At 45.0% G+C, this 14704-nt stretch overlaps 1 protein-coding gene and 1 long non-coding RNA gene across 5 annotated transcripts in view; one reads left to right on the forward strand and one right to left on the reverse strand.

The window, feature by feature from the left end:
• LOC115661147 (melanotransferrin-like) overlaps positions 1 to 13479 on the reverse strand; it is a 28985-nt gene extending 15506 nt beyond the window's left edge. For all 4 annotated transcript variants that reach the window (XM_030583363.1, XM_030583366.1, XM_030583367.1 and 1 more), the window contains exons 1-12: positions 13401 to 13479; positions 12166 to 12329; positions 10758 to 10857; positions 9364 to 9540; positions 8161 to 8323; positions 7984 to 8048; positions 7145 to 7302; positions 4742 to 4928; positions 4444 to 4592; positions 3445 to 3535; positions 2191 to 2250; positions 1057 to 1239 (exon numbers count right to left, since the gene is read on the reverse strand). In XM_030583363.1, the coding sequence (XP_030439223.1) occupies positions 1057 to 1239; positions 2191 to 2250; positions 3445 to 3535; positions 4444 to 4592; positions 4742 to 4928; positions 7145 to 7302; positions 7984 to 8048; positions 8161 to 8323; positions 9364 to 9540; positions 10758 to 10857; positions 12166 to 12329; positions 13401 to 13458 (1555 nt within the window). In that variant the 5' untranslated portion in view covers positions 13459 to 13479. The remainder of the gene's footprint in view (positions 1 to 1056; positions 1240 to 2190; positions 2251 to 3444; positions 3536 to 4443; positions 4593 to 4741; positions 4929 to 7144; positions 7303 to 7983; positions 8049 to 8160; positions 8324 to 9363; positions 9541 to 10757; positions 10858 to 12165; positions 12330 to 13400) is intronic.
• On the forward strand, positions 1147 to 13454 carry LOC115661148. Its single transcript, XR_004003022.1, has 3 exons — positions 1147 to 1314; positions 8949 to 9046; positions 13108 to 13454. It is a non-coding gene; the product is annotated as an uncharacterized LOC115661148 (long non-coding RNA).
• Positions 13480 to 14704: the final 1225 nt, after the last annotated feature.

A 14704-nucleotide genomic window follows, 5' to 3' on the forward strand; every position in this document is an offset into this window, starting at 1 on the left:
GAGGTTAGTCAATGTGGGGCATTTCAAAATATGTTCTTTCCTAATAGAGGACAGGGACTGCTACTGTATTTCTCCATGGTGTTCACACCTCAGCTGCTAGAAGAGGGCCTCACGCTCCCTGATTGAACTAACCTCATTATCTCCAGACTGATTCTTGCCTGCATATTTATACCTGCCTCTGGAAATTTCCATTACATGTGTCTGACAAAGTAGGTATTCACTCATGAAAGCTCATGCTCCAGTACATCTGTCAGTCTTTAAGGTGCCACAGGACTCTTTGTTGCTTTTTACAGATCCAGACTAACATGGCTACCCCTTTGATACTTGTATTTCTCCATTGTAAGACAGTTTGCATTTCCTGAGCCTGTGGTCTTGTCTCACCCAGCTGCTAACATTAGAGGACCAGACACTTTATCCACTGAGTAGGTATGCTCTAAGACCTACCGTAAAAGAGTTCACAAATTAACTCCTGCTTGGGTGAGGGAGAATGGCAGACAGCAAATAAGTAAAACTAAACCTTGCAGGTGAGTAAGGCTGTCCCTATGTGGAGGAATACTGACTGCATAACATTACCTACAGACAGGGATGCTGCTCACCTGCCAACAGCTGGAAGTTTTAATTAGCCACACTGAGGGCAGCTCAGTTCCTAACACTTGACCCATTACAGACAGAATCCGCCAACCTTCTGAGCATGGTGCAAGATGCTTTGATCAGGTATTAGATTTTGGGTTTTAAAGCTGGTATGGAGGGCAGTTGTTGGGGAGGATGGGTATCTGTCTCTTATAGGCAGTATTTAATATTTTTAAACATACTGTGGTGATAAGCACATTATAAATAATTTCAGATGTTGAGGTTAATTAGCAGTGCTCCCACTAGAAATCCATTAGACCAGGAGAGTGTTCTGAAGGGACATAGTGGAGCAGTGGTGAATGTCATAAGTGATGTGTACGAATGACTGAAGTCTTCCACTCTCTCTCCTTTCCTCCCTCCTTCTTTCCCAGACCCCTTTGGCACCATCATTCGTCCACTTGGTAGATATTCTGGTGCAGTCCTTACCAGAGGCGATATCACAGTTCACAGTGTTGTTCTCCAGAGCCCCCACTGTGTACGTGGAGAGGAGCAGCCACCCCCCAGGACTGTACAGGTGACTGTGGCAGGAACGCCGTCCCCTCAGATTATGGATATTTACATGCCTGGCATTCTTCTTTGCCAGGGCTACAGCATAGACAGGTGGCAGTGCTGTGTGACAATGACAACCACCAGTTAGACTGAGACAGCAAGACGTCTTGGACAGGCACAGTCTCCATGTTAAAAGTAAGTTTTAGAACTGATTGTATCCTCCCTAAAATGATATTCCTGCCTCCCCTTCCCTTGTCCTCTGTACTGAGTTCTTTCAGTTGCAGGAAACTGAGAGTTGTATTGTCTTCTGAGCCACAAAAATCCAGTCCTGGCACTGCTGCCTGGGACAGTGAGGCCTCTAGCCCCCAGACAGAAGGATTCTCCTCCTTCCAGAACCAGTGCGTGAACACCCCTTATGCTAGCGTTAGTCTCAACAGCTGCAGCTCAGGGCACAGTACCATCCCTACCTCTACGTACAGTGAGAACTCCTCTTCGTGTCTCCTAACTTTCCTCTATCCCTAATAGAGCCTTATTTGAAAGGGTTTGGGTTTTTTGGCTTAAGTTCGAACGTCTGCTGCATGACATCATCACAGCTCAGTGAGGGTAAAGTATGAACCAGCAGAGCCCTGCAATTGCTGTTAGCTGCTCTGCTGAGTAGTTGGGAGTCACCCCACTTTCACAGGTCTTAAGAATCCTGTCTTATCCCAGCAGAGTTGTCTGAGGCCTGGTCTACACTAGAAAGGGGGATTGATCTAAACTACATACTTAAGCTACATGAATATCATAGCTGAAGTTGACATACTTAGATCTACTTACCGCGGTGTCTTCGCTGCGGTAATTCTACAGTTGACACTCCCCATTGACTCCACCTGCGCCTCTCACGCCGGTGGAGTACTGGAGTCAACGGGAGAGCGTCGTGATCGATTTTTATCACATCTTCACTAGATGCGATAAATTGACCCCTGTTGAATCGATCGCTCCAGAGTTAAGTGTAGACATGCCCTGAGCATCCTAGTGGAGCCACTTCACTTAATTAAAGTAGAAACCCAAACCTCAAAGATCTTCCATTACCTTTATCTGCAAGGTGGGTCAGCGTCTTTGTTCTCCCAGCAGCTGGGACACACCCCTCTCCTGGGCAGGAGAGACAAGCAAGAGCAGAGTGATGTTTGAAAACCCAAAACCATATACACAAGAACTGGTGCCTGGCTGCTCAGTGTGCACTGAGCATGTACTAGATACCAACATAATCACTAAAGAATGCCACATGTATACAAAAGATGCATCTGGAGTTTCTAATCAGGGGGCAGGGGGATGGCCTATTCCAGGGCTCACATTGCCAGCATTCCCGCCATAGAAAAATGCACTCATGAAGTACACGTGGCTTGTGGATCAGGCAGTGAGCATTTACTCAGTGTAGGGGATCTAACGACACTGACTGTTATTGAGACAAAGGGACTCTGCTCAGCTAGACGAAGAATTGGAATATGTGAATGTTTTCTTCCTCATATCCAAGTATCAGATCATGGACTTCTCTCTTTCCCAGCCATGCTGGATCAGAGAAGGGTTTAAAATCTGCCACATTCCCTGTTCCCAAAATGGATGTGGTCTCATGGACATCACAGGTGCAGAAAAAAGTTGTTTTTCCCGCACCTCCCTCCACCCACCACTGAAGGTATGTCTACGTTGTAATAAAAGACCTGCAGCACAGCTGAGGCTGGTTCAGCTGACTTGGGATTTGGGGCTAAAAAACTGCAGTGTAGATATTTGGTTTCAGGAGGAGGATTCCAGAGATCAGGTTCCAGCCAGAGCCTGAATGTCTACTCTGAAATTGTATAGCCCTGCAGCTTGAGTCAGCTAGCATGGGCCAGCCACAGGTCTTTCACTGCATTGTAAATTTACAAGAGTTCCTGGGGAGATGCAGCTTCCTCTAGATTTTGGTTTCTCAAAGCTAAGAATCTTGCACTCCATCCATTAATTTCTATAATCCTTGGCATTTACAGCATTTTATCCAAGGCTTCTGAATCACTTAGAGACTTGCAGCACCTCTCTTGAGGCAGGGCAGTATAACAGCTTCCTTTTATAGGTGGGGAAACTGAGGCATGGATTAAGCAACTTGCCCAAGAGCTCACAGCCAGTCAGTGGAAGAACTAGGAAGAATATTCAGATCTTTTGGCTCCCATTCCCCTGCCTTTGCAGCTAGGCACACAGCTATGTGGCAATTTTACCAGGTTTTTCAATGGTAGCTTGTGCTGTCTTTTTTGTTTGTTTGTTTTTTGTTTTTTTTTGTTCCCCACCCCTGGGATTATCGTGAAACAGAAAACTCACCATAGCATTCTGCAGCTACTGAGACCAGCCCACATATCCCTGCAATGTACGCATGCGTGGCATCCAGCGTGGCTGCATCGGCCTCATTACTCTGCCAACAATATCCGAGAGTAACACATGGGACTGTGACCAATATTGCAACCCCATGCAGTATCTTCGGGGACCATAGTATTACATTTATGCATGATTGTGTTCTACTCCATGAAGGAGGGCTACCACCGTTTCTTTAGGAACTAAAAACTGTAGGGGGTGATTAAGGTGAGTCACTAAGATGAAGAAACTCTAGCGAGGTACCATCCACTGGGGAGTCTTGTGTAGATCAATTCAATCCTGTTTTTCAAACAAAAAAGGGCTTTTGGTGTCAGAAGGCCGAGTGTGAACTAACTTTCAACATTCTTTTAATTCATAAAAGGGCAGGACCTTGTGGAAGGATTGGAAAAACTTTGGCCTACTAGGACCAATAGGTGATCTCTAATAAGCTGTTAGCATACATATAGGAATGTGTGTTGATTTTTATACATTTTCCTCTAGTACTTTTGCCTAAAAATGAATGTATTTTGCTGTGTGAAGGCTAGTTGATAACTGCTATACACTGTTGTGTAGCCTATGGAGAAAGGTTAACAACAGATACTGGACCACAAGTCAGACCTGCTGGAGGAATCACAGTGAGGTTCAGAGAGACTGCAAGTGTAAACTCTCTGTCTGGAGGGAGAGAGATGCAAAGAGGTGACGGTCTTAAGTAGGTGCCCTTAAGACCAGGACAGGTGGTGTCAAAGGTGCAGTTAACCCTGAAATTGTGACAGTGACAATTTAGAACCTGCATAACCTATGTAACTGAGTGCCTATCTCTCCCATACTCCAGTGGCTGGGGGGGGTCCTGAGGACCCCTTGGTCTTATTCTCTGCAGTGCTTCTGTTGGTTGGTTGATCTCCATTGTCCCCAGGTGTTTGGGACAAGAACAGACATGCCTGTGCCTTGCATTCCTGTATAGGTTCTTACCTTGATCAACTCAATGCAGTTGGTCATTGAAGTGGCTTGGACACAGACCAGGGGGTCAGATTTGATGTTCAGGGCCCACTCTTCACACTTGTGGAGCTCAGCATTGCTGGTGCAGCACCAGCGTACCACACTGTTGTCCAGTGAGCTCCCTGCAGCAGCAGAAAAGACAGTGCAGTGGGGTTAGCATCACCCATGTACTGAGCTGTCTTTACCAACTGGCTTCTTGGGGTCTATTCATGTCTCCCCCTTCTGAGGGGGTGGGGGCCTCTTTATCCCATTCCCTTGGGAGAGCTCTTACCTTCATGGCCTAGTCCCTTCAAGAGGGCTACGTAGTCCAGGCCAAGGATGTGGGAGATCTCTACTTTGTCCTTGAGCAGCTGCAGGTGCTGAGTGGCATCGCGGAACAGCAGGTTCTTCCCCTTGAATGGCACTGAAGTGAAGAGCTCAAACTTGGCCCTTTCTTTTCCATTCTGCCCAAAGAGATGCTAGGAAAAGTACAATGGCTTTAGCTGTAGAGATGCTGCTTGTCTCCTCTGTGACTAGCAGCCTTGTTGCTACATCTCCTCTGTCTAGAGTCATGGCAAGTATGGGGTGATCATAATGTAGTACTCAGAACTCTAACACTCGCTGGGATTAGGGGAAACACTCTGTGCATCTGTCTTAGGTGTTGGTTTCCATCCCTACATGGTCTGGGACCCAGTTATTTGAGGAACTGATGCTTCTCCTGTCCCATCTGGATGATCATGATTTACTTTGATGCTCATTTTCTGCTCCAGTAGGGGAGCCTGCTGTCTGCAACTGTCCAGGCAGGAGCTCCAGACTACAGCATAATATGTATCTATTTTGGTTAAATTATTCACTTACCCTGGGCTATTTCAGGGGCAGGATATGGAGGTTTGTAAGAACTTTCTTAAATCTTATGTAGATGGTGTTCAGTTTTGAATTAATACGAGATGCCTGGAGGTGGAGGCAACAAGCATTATTAATCCACTAGGAAATGTAAATACGGCGATGGAGAAGTAATCGAGGGCCTGCACCCAGAAGTCCCTGAACCATATGACAAACTGAATAATTCACATTGATGGGCACTTGGAGGTTAAAGGGAAGGAGACCTTGTTTGTTTGTTCTTTCAATTTCAGTGGCCTGGCCTCTCCCTGTCCACTGCTCACTCCTACCTGAGCTTCTAGGAGTGAATCAGATTAGAGCTAGAGGAGACCTAGCTATCTTCTCAGGGCCATGGCAGGATGGTTCCTCAGTCAGTGCTTTGTGCCTTGTAATTTTAAATATCTCCAAGGGATGGCGTTTTGGTCACTTTGCTTAGGAGACTATTCCAGAGTCTAATGGATGTTGCTGTCAAGATTTTCCTGATATTCATCCTATAGTTTCCCTTGCGTAATTGTTAGCCAAGATTCCTTGTTACTCTTACGTAACTCCTCCCACCTGGACAACAAGGAGTCCGGTGGCACCTTAAAGACTAAATGCTGAAGAAGTGAGGTGTTTTACCCACGAAAGCTTATGCCCAAATAAATCTGTTAGTCTTTAAGGTGCCACCAGACTCCTTGCTGTTTTCGTGGATACAGACTAACACGGCTACCCCCCCTACTCTCCTCTCACCTGAGCATTTGCAGTCTTAAGTACTCAGATGTTGTTACTGCCCCCTATTTACTCATCTCCTAGTCAAGCTATACACCCAGCGCCTGCCTCAGTGCATCAGCAGAGCACAGGTGATGGTCTGTGGTGGGAGAAACCTGACCTGGAGGGAATAGAGCTTGGGACTGTAGCACCATAACCCCATTGTTCTATTTGGGGGGGGATGGGAAGAGAGATGAGGAAGAGATACCTGGGAACTAGTGGGCATAGCCTGCAAAATGGCTGTAGCTGGGCAAAAGACCTAGGAGACACACTAATTCTGTGTGTATCCCAGGAAGACGCTGCCAGAAGTTGGCTGAAGTTTAAAGCTCCCCCATGGGTGAATCTCCCCTCTGAGTGCAGCTGCCCCTGTGAGCAAAGAAATGGCAAACTGCACTTCCTGAACCCACAAGGGTGGTCCAAGCCCATACTATTAAATTACATCCCCCTAATATATGCCATTACTACTTTCCAAGCACTTACCTCTTAAATATGTTTCAGATTATTTTTCCCTCAGATTTGAGTCCAGGCTTGGAACTGGGAATTGAGACTCCTTCCCAGAGGCCTCAGTCAGGATCAGACACTGATTTTAATACATGCTGTATAAAAAATGGTCCCTTCCCCAAAGCTTTTAGGCCCAGAGCCCCATAGATATTTAGGTACCTAACTCCCATTGACTTCACTGGGAGTTAGATACCTAAATATGTTTGAGGATCTGGACCTTACTATCAAAACATCTTCACCCTCCCCACACTAATAGCAAATGGAGGGATGTAGCAAGAGCAAAGATCTCTCCAAATTTACACTGAGCACCTGTTAGTATCCTGGAGAGCAGAGACAGACTTCCACTCTTGCCCTCTCTCTCCTAGATTGTATTACTTTGATACTCTGATCTAACTTTAAAGGCTGTGGGCACTCACCCTCTCTCTCCAATAGCCTTTGGAACTCTCACTGGGGTACCTGTCCTAGATGCCAACACTGGATGTCCCAGAACAACCTCAACACCTGCAGTCTAGCTCATTCCATCTACACCCAGAGAGGGCTTAGAACCTCATTAGCAGTTCCAAATTACCTGGATCAGGGTAAGGAATTTCTTGGTGATCTTCTGGAAGTTGTGGCGGGTGATGATGGCACGCCCAGGCCCACGACCCAGGTTACAAGTGCCATAGGCACTCAGCTTCGCTGTGGATCCATCAGGACACAAGAGCTCATATTCCTCTTGGTCTGAATCTAAAACAACAGGGCAGCTATCAAAGCTGTGAAGTGAAACACAGCCTGGCAGAGGAGAGGCAGCATTTTTCAAGGGAGCCTGATGCAAGTCTCAGTGCCCAAGCAGGACAGCAAATGCCAACTGTCACCAGGGAAGATTTCTCTCTGTGCTGCTCCCCTTACCAAAGAGATGTTCAAGCACAAAGGCATTGGCTGGGGAATTTGAAATGCTTTCTGAGAAGGAATAATTTAAATGTTCTTTAAAGAAAAAGAAGCTGCTAGACCCCTTCAAACAACTGACCTTGGGAATGTGATGCAAATTTTTGGTCCTGTAAAAAGCCTGGCCAATGAAAACTGCTCCTCTAGCAGAAGTACCCATGCAATTTTAAGGAGTTCCTTATTATATACTATCAGCCATGCTGTATAAATAGTGACTTCTTCAGCCAGCTGAGAGCTAAGGCAATGATCAAAAATGGAAAGCTTTGGTGGTTCTGACAAGGAACATCTCCTGTGAGCCACCATTCCCCTCCTAACCATCCACTCTCCATTTCCCTCCGACTCTTGGAGATCTGAGGCATACCCTCGAGAGCTGCTTGCCTAGATTAAACTCAAACTGGAATAGATAATGCATTAGGCATCTTTCCCCCCCAAGCATCCATTTAGAAAAGAATACAAATTGCAGGCCAACAGAAATTGGAGTACCTGTGCAATTCATTATTGTTAAGTGATCTAGGAAAGCAACATCTGCTACTCCATTCTTCAAGCACCTGCAGAGAGATTAACACAATCCATTAGCACTTAAACCTGCTTTTCTCCTCCCGCCATCCCTTTTTCCCCCCAAAGCCACTTTTAATGCAAGCAGAGTGGGGATGAGGTCACCTGAAGGCTCCGTCAGAGTCGTAGAAGGGCTCACTGCTGCTGGTGTCACAGAAGTGGTTCTTGTTCCTAACGTAGGATTTCGGTCCTTGACAGAGAGCACAGAGCTGAGGGGAAGTGACGCCAACACCTGGGATGCAGCTGGCATTGAAATACTGACTGATCACTATAGACATAAGAAGAACAGTTAAGTGGCAAAGGCTGGAAGAGATAACAGTAGCATTCCTTATGTGCTACTTGTAAAAAGTTTAGTCTCCAGTAGGGCTAGCTTGGTTGTCTAAGCTTCAGGTATGAAATACTTCCTGAAACTACAGAGTCAAATCCTGGATGGGTTAAGTCCATCTTTCTTCCTTCTGAGGGAGTTAAATTCGGTTTTGTGCACTTACTGCATGGGGGCCCCTACCCTTAAAAACAGGGCCCTGTCTGCTCTGTGTGTTCATTAAAGAATCTGTGGCACTTTATGTAAGAACCTGGAGTCTTTGACCAGCCTCCGCTCACTGTTGTGTACTTTCTATACCACAGATGATTGCTACTCTCCACCCCAAAGGTGGCTGCACTTCACTGGTGCTGGGCAGCCGCAGGGGGAGGGATAGCTCAGTGGTTTGAGCATTGGCCTGCTAAACCCAGGGTTGTGAGTTCAATCCTTGAGGGAGCCACTTAGGGATCTGGGGCAAAAATCAGTACTTAGTCCTGCTAGTGAAGGCAGGGGGCTGAACTTGATAACCTTTCAAGGTCCCTTCCAGTTCTAGGAGATCAGGTATATCTCCAATTATTATTATTTTTATTATTAGGATACAATCCTCCACTTGGTGAGATTTGAGTGAAGAATCAGGCCCATCATTTGTCAAAGGCTTTGGGATCCTTTTGGAATTAAAGGCATGATAGAAAGGTAAGACGAAGAAGCTACTGTACAATGCTTCCTTTCCCCTAACCTCCCATTGAATACAGAACACAGGTGTTTCCTGTTGCTCTTGCTAACATAGCTTTTCTGTTGTGTGAGGGATCACTGAAAAGGCACTGGCAGAAGACGGCTAGCAGCAAGTGGCTAAGGTTCCCCAAGTGGATATTTGGTCCACCAACCCAGAGGCTCTTTGGTCTTGGTGTGTTCCATATAGTTCAGTAGGTGTTACACCTGCCACTACTTTGCTCTCCTTTACATAGGCAGGAGCTTGGCCCCGAAGTGTCTGTCACTGTCCACTCACTCACCTTGGCTCAGAGGCTGATCCTCATCCCAGAGGAGCTCATTCCTAGCCAGGAGGAAGCCCAGTGGGATGTTCCAACCTGATGTCCACCTGGCTCCATTGTGGCAGCTACGCACCCCCCTTAACCTCTGGATGTTCAAAGTTCCTCGTCTGGCAATGGCCACAGCAAACACACAGTTTCCTAATGATGGGAAAGGGAGATACAGGAATTTAACTATCACTTTAATAAACTTAGGACAACTGCTGCAGTGCACAGCGATGCGAGGATCTCTGTGCCAGGGCTAAGGAAAAAGTCTCAAATAAAATGTAAGAAATGCAGTTACCAGCATAAGCCAGGAAAGGAGAGTTAGTCCGAAAGGAACATTCTGTTGGTTACGTCATTGCCCAGTTTGCCAAGATGCTACCGCCTAGCCAAGAGCTACCAACATGCAAAGCAAGGAATATAGAATTTAGAGATGGAAAAGTCTATTAGAAAATCTAGTCCATCTATCCAAGGCCAATGTAGCCTTCTTTCTATGAAACATTGCACTGAGCATTTGTGCCATCTAGTTTCAGATTCTGCAACCAGTGGGGCTTCTGGCAGTAGCTTACCTTCTGAATCTTCCACAGCCTAATACCTCTTAATTCCGTGATGATTCTGATATTCAGCGAAATATTTTTCCCTTCCTTAATTTAATCCCATTTCTTCCAGTTATTCCCCCAGATATCACTCTAATTCAACTCTCTCCTTGGGTTAACTCCCTTCAGATCTTTTCAATTGTATAATTTCAGTTTTGGCTGGGCCAGGCTTTAGTTCTTACTCCTTCCTTGTAAGTCAACGCCCTCCCACCCACTGCTCAGTCCTGTCGCTCTTCTCCCTCCCATTTGTCAATGTCTTTGGTGAGGGCTTTGTGAGAAGGGGGAAAGGTAGGGATGTATCTTCAGTCTATCTGCAAGGCCTGGAACTCCAGTATGCAGTGGGAAATGGATCTCCAGAGCCAGAGGAAGGGGTGGGTTATAGGTACTGGGGACAGGACTGGAGGATGGAAAATGTTCTTTAAGTGCAGGATATTATTGACATTTATCTCAAAGTGCTTTACAAACTTGTATTAAGCCTCTCAAACCCCCTCTGAAATAGGTGAGAGCTCCTCAGTTAGAGCTACTGAGGCACAGAGATGGGACAAATTAATGTTACATAGTGAGCTACTGTCCAAAGCAGGAATAGAATCTGACCCCCTGCTCTAACCACTACAGATACTTTCTCTCACCGAGGATAGGATTGACTCTCCTATACTGCTCTGGGCTGTCGTCATCTTAGAGTTATCCACTGTAGTGCTTTCTCTGCTTCTCTCTCTCTTAGTGATAACATTAGGTTACAATGAAGGTATTTTAGAAACAGGTGTTTGGCTGCTAACTTACCTTCCTCATAGATCTCCTTTGCCACCACAGTTAGACCGTACAGCTTCACAGCAGAATAAACATCTCCAGCATCCAAGGAGACAGCATCTGCTTTATTCACCTTTTTTTTTTTTTTTTTTTAAAGAAAAAATCCATTTAAGAGAGTCTCTCTGTCCAGGGGAACAATGAGTGACATGAAGACTAGAGCTCTCACCACAGACCTTTCACAATGCTTTCTCAGTTTTGGTTGGATCCCTGTTTCTCAGCATGGTGGAATGTCAACTTGAATTGATTGTCAAATATATAACATGTCTGTATCAGTACTCATCTTGCATGAAGCCTGAGTATTCTTCACAAGCCTAATGTGGCAAGATGACATCCCTTCTCCACCTTTCCTTTGATCCTTCCACCCCAAGGATGAAACCCTGGTTCTGCTGAAGTCAATGGTAAAAATTCCCATTCACTTCAGTGAGGTCTGGATTTCACTCCAGATCGTTCTTCTCTCCCCCTCTCCACCACCATCCACAAATAGGGGCTGAGTATTTTCCTTACCATGCATCCCCAAAAAACGTTCAGACGCTTCTAGGCTGGGTTCCTTCTTTAATCATACTATCTGCAGCTCCTACTAAGTATAGCTTTATCATTTATTAACAAGGCGCTCAGGAGTGAATGAAGAGGTGGAGACAAGGTTCTTCTCTGACCTCAGGAGAAGTTTTTTTTTTTTCCAAGTCAGAGCTGAATGAGCATGAAGACTGAATTCCCTTTTCCCAGTCAAGTTTCGGATGCATTAGCGAAACTGTACTATTAGGAAGGCCAGGGCTATATTTTTCCTTTCTCCCTAGAGGAATTTGTCCTTAAATGCACAAAGCACTACGAGAAGCACCATCCCATCAGTGAAAGCTGTCTTAAACCTCCAGTCACTTTGCTGCCTCATCTCATATAAATTCTAATTCAAGGATATTTTTATTTGGAAAAAGGACAGCTCCTTGGTTCAGGAAAGATGAACTAGAGGTTAAAAATGGTGAGGGGCAGAAAAATTGTTAAATATAGTTGAACTAGAATTGAAACCTAAAAGCCAAGGGGACTCTTGGTATGTCTTCATGATTTAACAGCTGTAGGGAGGAGACAGGTTTCACTCATTTGCTCCCACACAGCTCTTACTTATTTCATTGGGGTTACAAAGCCATAACAGAATCTCTGTTTTGGCTCATCATTGGCTGTATCACTGACAAGTGATTCTGATCACCTAGATTCTTCTTGCCTGCCCAAATACTGTGTAGTTTATCACAGATGAAATATCACTATGATTGCCTAGATTTCACTTCCCTATGGATTCTATTTACTAGTAGTTGTTATACCCCCTCCACCCCCCACACTACAGAACTAGACTTGGAGTTAAGATAAACTCTGGGATTCTCTACAGACTCACCCTGATCTTGTCGATACAGTCATGAGTATTTTGAGCTCTGATGCAGGAAACCCTAGCAAAGGAGTTTATTGTAGCCAGAGGTAGGACAGCCAGGAGTGTTTTAGATAACTCAGCACACTTCCTCTGCTCCAGGTCAGACAGGGTGCACCATCTGAACTTCTTCCCTGCTGGATCAGAAGGCAAGACACATGCTCTTTAAATGGGGAGAGGGAGATTCAGAAGAAGGGACATGGAGGGAGGAAACTGACCATCGCTGATTTTAGTTTTTCGTTCTTTAACAGGAAAAAGTAGACTGTTTTCTAGGGTCAGAGTGCTCAAGGGAGGAAAGTCTCATATTTAACTGGAACAGCATTTCCTGACTATTTTCCCTACAACTACCCCTTCAGTGCTAGGATTCTGTTTCCAATAGTGAGAGGCCCACATTAAAGCACCAGATCCAAAAACAAAACAACACAACCGCCTGATCTAAGGGTGAGTTTGAAATCTATACCCAAATCCGTAGTCATTTGCAAAAATCAGATACTATATATAATATGCTGAACCAAAACCCTAGATCCAAACACTACGCAACTTTGGACTTTTGAGATCATGATGGGAATTTTACGGCTTGGGCCTGTTTCTAAGATGCTCCATTCCAAATATACAAAGGTTATGTCTACACTACAGCAGCACAGCAATGGGATTGTAGCTGTTCTGCTGTAGCACAGAAACATAGATGCTTTCTACATTGACTAAAGGAGTTTTTCCATCAATACAGGTATTCTCTCTCTCCGAGAGGCGGTAACTAGATTGGTGAAAGAAAACTTCCATCCACCTAGCTGCATTTATGCTGGAAGTTAGGTTGATATAACTGCAGTGCTTAGGGCAAGAAATTATTCACAGTCCTAAACTGTGTAGGTAGGTTGACCTAAATTTTAGGCCTAAATTGTTTCACTCTGTTAGGGCTAGAGAACAAACAGGCCCCATCAACTATTCAAAGGAAACAACGTTGCAATGAAGTGCAAAGAAACAGCTGCATGAAGCTTTTTCAAGGATCACTAATGAAGTCAACATGTGCTACAGATCAAACAGGGAAACTAATACCAGATGAGAACTGAAGTAATCAGAATAGACACAGACGTAACAGCAACCATTTTGTACCATAAGAAGCAAAAAAAACCCCAAGCATTAAGTGCCTGAGAATTCATGTTCTGATGACTGTTGCCCTTCTCCCTCCCTCTCTGCACCAGTCTTACCTGAAGAGAGCAGGGTGCAGGTAGCTAGGACAAGTATGGTGGCTGTGGCTGCCTTCATGATGACAACAATGCAGCAGTAACCCCACTGTACCCGAAGCCTTCTCCAGTTGTCTCATACCAGGGATTCCAAAGCAATGACTGGAGCTGCTGACCGAAAACAAAAGGGGTTAGGCATCAGCACAAGAAACCAATAAAACAACAGAGAAGACTGAAAAATGAATGGGGTGTCTGAGTAGGCAGAAGGAACAGCAGCCAGCCATGAGGTGAGAGGAGGATTAAGGAGGTGCAAGAGACCCTATTCCTAGGCATAGACGGAAAGCATTAGTGTATTTTATGCTCTACCACGTGCAGGTCTCTCTTGGAGGTACAATCCTGACAACTTTCACGCAGACACAACGTGGGAACATGCAATATCCTGGTACCTAATTTTTTCCTGTTCAAAGGCTTCCAGCAGTAACTTTAGGCTCACAAACACCACATGGACCTTGAACAGAACTCATTAGTTGCCTTGTCTGTGCTTGTGAGTCTGTACCTTAATGTTCACCCTTTTTACAAACTAGATTTTGTACAAAGTATGCCTTGTGCAGTATCATTTGAAAAGTCATCTGCTAAACGCTACTGTCCTGGTAAAATGTTTGTGGCAACATTGTACCTCAAGTTATAAAGTTCTATTGTATAAGACATGTTCCAAGTCTGGGGAAACCACTTCAACCAGTTCCCCAGAGACAAAAGGCTAGCCAACACCTAAGCTAGGTGTCAACATAATCAAATGGACTATCACCTGGTTAAGAGGCCATTCTTCGGCAGGCAGAAGGGTCTGAGCAAGAAATATACATCTTGGTAATGGAACAGCTGGAGGTTCCCTTGCAAACAGACTTTCTGTTGCTTGAACCCTAGCTGGAGATGAGTCTCAAATAAGAGAATTGCTATAAGAAACGGGAGAAAATTCCCCAGATTCTCTCTCCTCCCTTTCTCTCTGCCCCTAACATCCACGATGTCTGAATGACAAGGAAAGGAGCACTGGACTGGGGAGGAGTTCTGGCTGAAAGGCATCCGATAAGACTGCAAAACCATCTGACGAGAGACACAGTCTGCTTTGAATTTACTTAGCTTGTTAAGTGAGATATTAGTTACATCTTACCTTTTATTTTCTTATAGCCAAATTCTGACTTTTATGCCTCATTACTTGTAATCACTTCATCTTTCGGTCGTTAATAAACTTGTTTTATTGTTTTATCTAAGCCAATGTGTTTGGATTGAAGTGTTTGGGAAACACCATTTGAGATAACAAGATTTGTGCACAT

Source organism: Gopherus evgoodei, chromosome 13 (genome assembly GCF_007399415.2).
Source record: "Gopherus evgoodei ecotype Sinaloan lineage chromosome 13, rGopEvg1_v1.p, whole genome shotgun sequence".
Lineage (NCBI taxonomy): Eukaryota > Metazoa > Chordata > Testudines > Testudinidae > Gopherus > Gopherus evgoodei.